Raw genomic sequence first — 7,566 nt, 5'->3', positions numbered from 1 at the left:
GGGCAGACTTCGCCTCGCCCGACGTCCGCGGTTAGGCTCCGCCTCCCCCGACGTCTGAGGGCAAACTCCGCCTCGCCCGACGACCGCAGGCTAGCTCCGCCTCGACCGACGTCGGAGGGCACGCTCCGTCTCCCCCGACGTTTGAGGACAAACTCCGCCTCGCCCGACGACCGCGGGCTGGCTCCGCCTCGACCGACGTCGGAGGGCAGGCTCCGCATCGCCTCGACGTCCGAGGGCAGACTCCGCCTCGCCCAACGACCACGGACTGGTTCTGCCTCGCCCGACGTCTGAGGGCAGACTCCGCCTCATCCGACGACCGCGGGCTGGCTCTGCCTCGTCCGACGACCGCGGGCTGGCTCCGCCTCGCCCGACGTCTGAGAGCAGGCTCCGCCTCGCCCGATGTCTGAGGGCAGACTCCGTCTCGCCCGACGTCTGAGGGTAGGCTCCGCCTCGCCCGACATAACTACGTGCGCAGATAAGGCAGGACACTCAAGTCAACCGCAATACCGAGGACCATACCCTGCACGCCTGTAGGAAAGTACCGTCACGATATGACAAGACGGGCGCTTTAAAGCCCTTCCGGGCATCTCAGAGCCCGAACAGTGTTGTGGGCGCCGACATTTGTCTTACAGTGTTGTGGGCGCCGCTATTTGCCCTCAGGCGCGGGTCCTGACGGAAGAATACGACAACAACTACGGTTCAGGAAGAGACTCACATCCTCTACAGTGACGGAATGCGGTCACTGCACCAGGGCGGGATGGGACGTGACCACTTGTTGATCAAGCCAGAGCATGGAGTCATCAGCCGACAGACGCTCTGCGTGGAGCTATCCCTGGCACCGTCTGCCGTGTCAGCGGGGCTCACTCAGAGGAAAAGGAAGACCTGGCACCTTCGAATGACCTTCTTTGCCTCTGTTTTTTCTTCTTTCTCTCATCGGTAATCCCTGCTTCCCCTTGGTCTATAAAAGGGAAGGCAGGGCACCCCACTAAAGAGACGGATCGATAGAATACACCACGCATCACATAACACACAGCTGAGCAACATCCAAACTCTCAGCACCCGTTCAACCTTTCCATCAAAGACTTGTGACCTGTCTCTCTCTCGCCCGTTTGTACCCCCTACTACGAACCTTTCAGTGCTAATAACACGAGCAGCAGCCGCAAACTGGACGTAGGGACATTCTGCCCGAACCAGTATAAACCTTGTGCCTTTTAGCACACCATCCGGACCTTTGGATTTCCCCTACTCTATCTACCTACAAAGAGAAGGACCTTTGGATTTCATTTATCCACAAATATAACTAATACTTAGGAATCTCCGGTGGCCAAATCTAAGCTGATATATAGATGCCTTGCAGATGAGAGAGACATAAAAAACTAGAACCAAGCTGGAAGAGAGGAGCCAATTTCTTTGTGCATAACAATACATGGGACATACTAACTCCTCTATCTCTCTAGGCACGAGAGAGGAAAAAATATATAAATAAGAATTCCTGAGACATATAGGCTGTCACCTCGCAACCAAACCCTAACCCTCGTAGTAAAAAGAATCCTCTATATACACAACAATTGTTCATAACTAAAGTATTTTTAGAGCCCGTTTGGCCGGGCTCCGAGCGGCTCCGGCTCCTCTGACTCCTCCCCTGTTCATCTCTTATAGCGACACTGTTCACCGGAGCCGTTTTTCTCTCTTCTCCTTTCCTCTCTCACTGACAGCGCCGAAGCCGGAGAAGCTCGTTTTTTTGGCTCCTTCGGCTCTAGCTCCTGCACGCTACAGTTGCGCTATAGTGTGGGAGCCAGAGCCGGCGAGAGCCCGGCCAAACGCGCTCTTAGTTTCAACATACTCAGGAACTCTTAGATTCGTAGAAAGAAAAAAAATATACAAAGAAAGTATAAGGTATGTCTCTTAAATCTGTAATTTTATATATGGTTTTTTGTTTTTACGTTCACGGTTATACTACTGATACAGGTGGTTACACAATAGCGGTGGTATATCATGTGGTTCAACATTAACTCTATAGATGGTTCTTGATACACCAAGGATAACATAGAAAGAAAATTAGGTAAAAAGCACAAGATATGTACGTTAAACTTTAAAATTTATATATCTATGTTTTTTTTCATAGTTTGTTCCTCTGACACGATAGCGGTAATAAATGGGAGGGGTGGGCTGGTGGTAGCGGATCCAGTAGTAAAAACAGGAGGCAGACTGGCAGAGGCACACTCCCGTCCTCTGTCCTCTCCCTCTTATCTGTGTCGTCGGCCCCCCTTCTCCACTCGCAACCAAACCCTCGCACACAGCCGCAGCACCAAATCTCGTCGCCGCCTCCGGGACCCCAAGCGCGCCGCCGCCGCTGGGGGGGACCACGAAAGGACGCGCCGACTCCGGATCTGCGACTCGCCGGGCTCCGAACGCACGCCACTGAACGGACGCGGGGCTTGGCTGCTCGATCGCACCGCCCGGAAAAAGGGAGAGGCAGAGCCCCACCGGATTTAACCAGACACACCGAACGCGCAGCTCCTCCGGGCCAGGGGCCGGAGAGAATCCATGCAGCCGAGGTCCCGCATTCGGGGCCGTGACCCGCCGCCGCCGCCGCCGTCGGGAGGACGCTACCGTCGCCGATCCCCGGCCCCGCCGTCACCGCGCCACCAGCGCCGCCCGCGTGACCCGCTCCCTCCCCAGCCGAAGAGGCGCAGCTCCGAGCTGCCGCCGCCGCGGCGATACGAGGAGAATCCGAATCCCCTCCCCAACGGCTTCGCGGTCGCCGCCGCTGCCGCTGCCGCCGAGAGGCGTTTGCGCGGCGACATCCTACTCGAGGCCGGCCGCCTGGCCGCTCACTACTTGGTCGCCAAAGGCCTCCTCCCCGAGCACGTTCTCCTGGCAAGGGAGGACCCAAATCACAATCCCAGTTACCGCCCCGAGCCCCCCGCTCCCGTTCCTGCTCCGGTTCCAGCTCCCGCTCCCGCTCCCGCTCCGGCTCCGGCTCCCTCCAGCTACGGGAGGAAGAGAGACGAGGACGACGGCCCGAGGTGGCGGCGGAGTGGAAGTGGAGCCGGGGATCTGGGCCGTGTCTCAAAGTGGGACGACGACAGGGAAGCCAAGAGGTCGGGGTGGGACAGGAGGAGCCACAGCTTTGAGGGGAGGCGCAAATACAACGATGGCGGTGGCGGTGATGCTGACCGGGGCGGCCGCCGGACACGTGACTACAATGAGCCAAGGAGACCACCAATGTCAAGGTCCTATTCGCATAACGATCGCCGGGCTTCTGCTGATGGCAGAGTAGACCGAAGGAGGAGAAGTAGGAGCAGAAGCAGGAGTAGGAGCAGGAGCAGAAGCAGGACCAGGAGCTACTACAGTGGCAGCAGGAGAGATCCAGATTTGCGAGCAGGCACTTGTGATTTGGATCGCACCAAGGTGCCAGACTCAAGCGTTGTTCCTGCTGCTGGTGGTGATGGAGGCGTGCACAATGCGGATGTCGATGAAATACCAAGGCAGCTGAAAGTTCCTAGTTCAGTGGTGGTTATGGAGATGAATGACAGTGCTGTTGAAGCTGTGGCTATTGAAGATAAGCAGGTGGACTCAGAGACTGCTGGACTGGATCATGCTAAAGGCATGTCTGAAGGTGAGGACGGTGAGTTTGCAGAAGAGATTTATGAAGACGAGGATGGTGAGTTTGCAGCCTCTGACTTGAATGATGAAGATGATGATGAAATGGATGACACCCAGAGCCAACCGTCTGATGTGCATGTTCATATATCTGAATCTATTGAGGAACCTGTCCATAGACAGTCCCAGCTCAGCAATACTGAGGAGGGAATGGAAACTGGCATTGCACACATGGATGCATGTATGGTAGATCCATTGGCAGAGAACAATGTTTGCTCTGAAACAAGGTATGAAATGGAGGCTCCACAAAATGGAGCTGAAACTGCTGTTGGTGATCTTTATAGAGATGAACAAGAGCAACCATTGACAGAGGATAATGGTTGCTCTGAAGTAAAGTATGAGATGGAGACTCCACAAAATGGAGCTGAAACTGCTGTTAGTGATCTTTATAGAGATGAACAAGAGCAACCATTGACAGAGGACAATGGTTGCTCTGAAGTAAAGTATGAGATGGAGGCTCCACAGAGTGAATTTGGAACTGGTGTTGGTAATCTTGATAGAGATGAACAAGAGCAACTATTGGCAGAGAATAATAATTGCTCTGAAGTAAGGTATGATATGGAGGCTCCACAAGGTGAGGTTGAAACTGGTGTTGGTGGTCTTAGAGATGACCAAGCGCAACAATTGATGGTGACCGATGCTTACTCTGAATTAAGATATGAAACAGAGACTCCACAAACTGAAGTTGAAACTGTTGTCGGTGATCTCAGCAGGGATGAGCAAGAGCTGCCAGCTTGGTACAAAATTTTCGATCTCAATGTCATTGAAACTCCAGTGGGCTGTGAGGTTTCCGAGATTTCCTGTGGTCATCCAGTAGATGATCTTTGTGATTCTGTGCCTGATTTAGTTGGTCTGGTGAACCAACAAGCAAACGATGATACTTCAGAAATTCAAGGTCAAGATGATCATGCAGGGGCCAATCAAATGTTGGAGGATGAGTCTGATTTGAATAACTATGATCTGAACAATAAGGCCGGTGAACATGCACAGGATGATACTTCAGAAAATCAAGTTCAAGACGAGAATGCAGAGGATAATCACCTACTGGAGGATGGGCATGATTTGATGAAGTATGATGTGAACAATGAGGCTGGTGAGCATGCACATGATAATCACCTGGTGAACAATGTGGAAATACTTCTAAATCATAGTATGGTTGCGCATACTTCAGATAATTGCCATATGAACAATGAGAAAATGCTTCTAAAGCAAAATGTGGATGAGCAACAGATGGAGAATGAGCAGATGCTTATAGATCAGGTCAATACTGTTCAAGTTCTGGATAGTCACCATGTGAACGATGAACAGTTGCTGCTAGGTCATGGTGCGGATGATCATCGCCAAATGGAGCCAAATCCCATGGCTTTTCCTTTGGGTGCTCATGATTTGGATAATAACTACTATCTGAGCAGCAAGCAAATACTTCTGAATAATGATGCAGACCAACATGCAGGAGATATACACCATTTGAAGGATGGGCAAATTATTTTAGATGAGGCTGCAGATGGACAAGCTAGAGTTCACAATATGCGCAATCGGCAAACCATCCCTGTAATTGATCTGGAAGATGATTATGCACAGCAGTCTGCCAGCAGAAATACAGGAGAATATCTAGAATCCATGTAAGTTTTTTTAGATTCTTTCTATGGTAGTCTTGAGCGGGAGGAAAATCCGTGACACCTGAACATGTTTGCTGTACAGAAGTGATACCTCACATAAATACACGGATAATGTTCTACAAGAACATATGTGTTCTCAAGACTAGCAAACCTCAAGTTTTCCTGAAAATCTTCAGACTAACACACAAGCAGCTTCTTCTTCAACTGTCACACCAGATTTTCGAAATTGGTGTACTGGAAAGGATGCTGTGAATGCACAGGTAAGAATGCTATTTTATTTAGATACCTATCCTTATTCTTCTTTCATTGAGCAAATCATTTTCTTTTATAAGAGCATCAAGCAAAGCATTATGATTGGCATGTAAATTGTTAGTAGATCACTTACTGTCTAATGCTAAGAGTTCGATTCTGTTCTTGAACTCTTCATATGTTCAAGGCAAAATTCATGCTCATGTCTATTGTTGTTTGTTATTACTTGCAACTGTCGCTGTTCTTCTTGACTGCAGTCGGTAACATTGCATTAATCTATGTGATCCATTTCTTCAGGTGATTCCGATTTCCCAGTGATGATGATGTGCTGTATATTGGATTCAATAATATGCCATTAGGTGCGTACTCCCACTTCTTTGTGTTTTCCTTTCTCAGCATGCATACTCATTGTTCTTGCCATACTTCTTACATATTCACGTCTATTTAGTCTGGAGGATGAAAAAGGTATCACCATCCCCACTTTATTGTGGTGTGCTTGTACCACACCAGCAAGTATATGATGTTCGAGAAAACATTGTAGATCTCTATTTATTTTCCAAACAAGTAATGTTGGATGGGAATGCACTCATCATCAGAATTGTAATGTACTAGCCACAAACCCCCATGCTAGTTGTGATGAGCTTTTTAGGCCAGAGCCGCACTTATGCATTAAAAATCTTACATGTAGCATTTCAATGCACATTGTAATATGTGTACTCTACTGAATCCACTGAGATTCATTACCATCTTTTGGAGCCACAGTGAATAAATTAAACTTTATTGGACTCATCAATGTGTTATGTTTTTTAGATGCTGGTATGCTTGATATATTAGTTTTTTTTTGCTATGCTAACATTTATGTGCTTGGCACTTGTAAATAGCAAAGGCATGAAATTTGTTCTTTAACTGAAGACGATGTTTAGTTGGAAACATAAAATAATGGGTTTATGCTGTTTTTAGATGCTTGAACTCTGCACGCATCCACATATAGTATTTGACTATGCAGTGAACCCTGGGTTGTATATATCTAAATGATGAAAATTGTTGTTTATTACTGATGAACAGGCATATTCCACTTTGGATAAATTGAAATCTGTTTTCTGAAATGAAGCAACCGAATGCTTCAAAGTCTAGTGATTTCTACCATTAGTTTATCTATATGGTTCGCTAGTCATGGTTCAGGTTGCCTTACTGCGTGCATGTGGTGCTGTTGGACAATAACAAGTATACTATTCAATTTTTCTGTTCCCTAATTTTTGAACAAAAAGCTCTTTTTTCTTATTGGATATCAGAGAATATTGCAGTTTACTTTGCTATGTAATAGCTGCATTTTCTGCAGTTTTGCTTTTGCCATCATCGCCATCTAACTTATTTCCTTCCCTTTGTTTTCCCTTGTTTCCTCAGATGTTATGAATGTCTAGGACCTGCCATCCTCTCAGCTTGGGAAATCCTTATGAGCCCTGGGACCCTTGCAGTTTGTGCATTCAGACCCTACACCACAAGACTATGGGAAGACTGCACCAGACCGGTTGCTGAAGGAAGTTAGTCGACTGGTCATTGTTCTGTATGTTGTGCAGTAGTAATTTCTTTTAGATTCCTATTGTTCAAGTTTTTTTTTTCTAGGGCTCCTCATTAACAAGTTGGTTTAGGTTCGTTTTAAGGATGACCTTAGGTCAACCTTCTGTGTTTGGCTTGATGCTTTTAGCTAGATTTGTATGCAAGACCCTCTCTCCTGTTTTAAATTAATTAAAAAGTTGCTCACTGTGGGATCTCCCCCACAGTCTTTTCGGTCAAAAACAAGTTGGTTTAGTGATACTTCTGACCCCCGAGATGTAGTTGCGATGTCAGTATGTCTCAGTAGCTGAAAAGATCGTTTTTTTCACTAGAAATGATTCAGCCGTTTTGTGCTGCGCCTGCTCTTCAATGAAACTGTGAAGTGCATAGAGAATATGCTTGACGTGCAGCTCGTCAGGCAGAGGCTGTTGCTTGCACGGGAGTAGCAATCCACTTCATTCGATTCTGACCTAGTACT

General features: G+C 48.0%; 1 protein-coding gene across 2 annotated transcripts; it reads left to right on the top strand.

Moving 5' to 3' along the window:
- The first annotated feature begins 2,218 nt into the window (after positions 1-2,218).
- LOC136527435 (uncharacterized) lies at positions 2,219-7,339 on the top strand. 2 transcript variants are annotated; one of them, XM_066520168.1, is made up of 4 exons: positions 2,219-5,288; positions 5,371-5,545; positions 5,832-5,893; positions 6,939-7,339. In XM_066520168.1, exons 1-2 carry the CDS (start codon positions 2,548-2,550, stop codon positions 5,429-5,431), a joined length of 2,802 nt encoding a protein of 933 aa, XP_066376265.1. In that variant the 5' UTR covers positions 2,219-2,547; the 3' UTR covers positions 5,432-5,545; positions 5,832-5,893; positions 6,939-7,339. The 2 variants fall into 2 exon arrangements, with proteins under 2 accessions (XP_066376265.1, XP_066376264.1); XM_066520167.1 differs by having other exon boundaries at positions 5,368-5,545.
- The last annotated feature ends 227 nt before the right edge of the window (positions 7,340-7,566 follow it).

Source organism: Miscanthus floridulus, chromosome 19, assembly GCF_019320115.1.
Source record: "Miscanthus floridulus cultivar M001 chromosome 19, ASM1932011v1, whole genome shotgun sequence".
Taxonomy (NCBI): Eukaryota; Viridiplantae; Streptophyta; class Magnoliopsida; order Poales; family Poaceae; genus Miscanthus; species Miscanthus floridulus.
The sequence above is the reverse complement of the archived record's forward strand: the minus strand, read 5'-3'. Positions and strand labels throughout refer to the sequence as shown.

Coding starts and splice junctions, on each gene's coding strand:
- LOC136527435 (XM_066520167.1), top strand. CDS start 2,548: ATGCAGCCGAGGTCCCGCATTCGGGGCCGTGACCCGCCGCCGCCGCCG. Junction 5,289..5,367: donor GGAGAATATCTAGAATCCAT/GTAAGTTTTTTT, acceptor TTTGCTGTACAG/AAGTGATACCTCACATAAAT.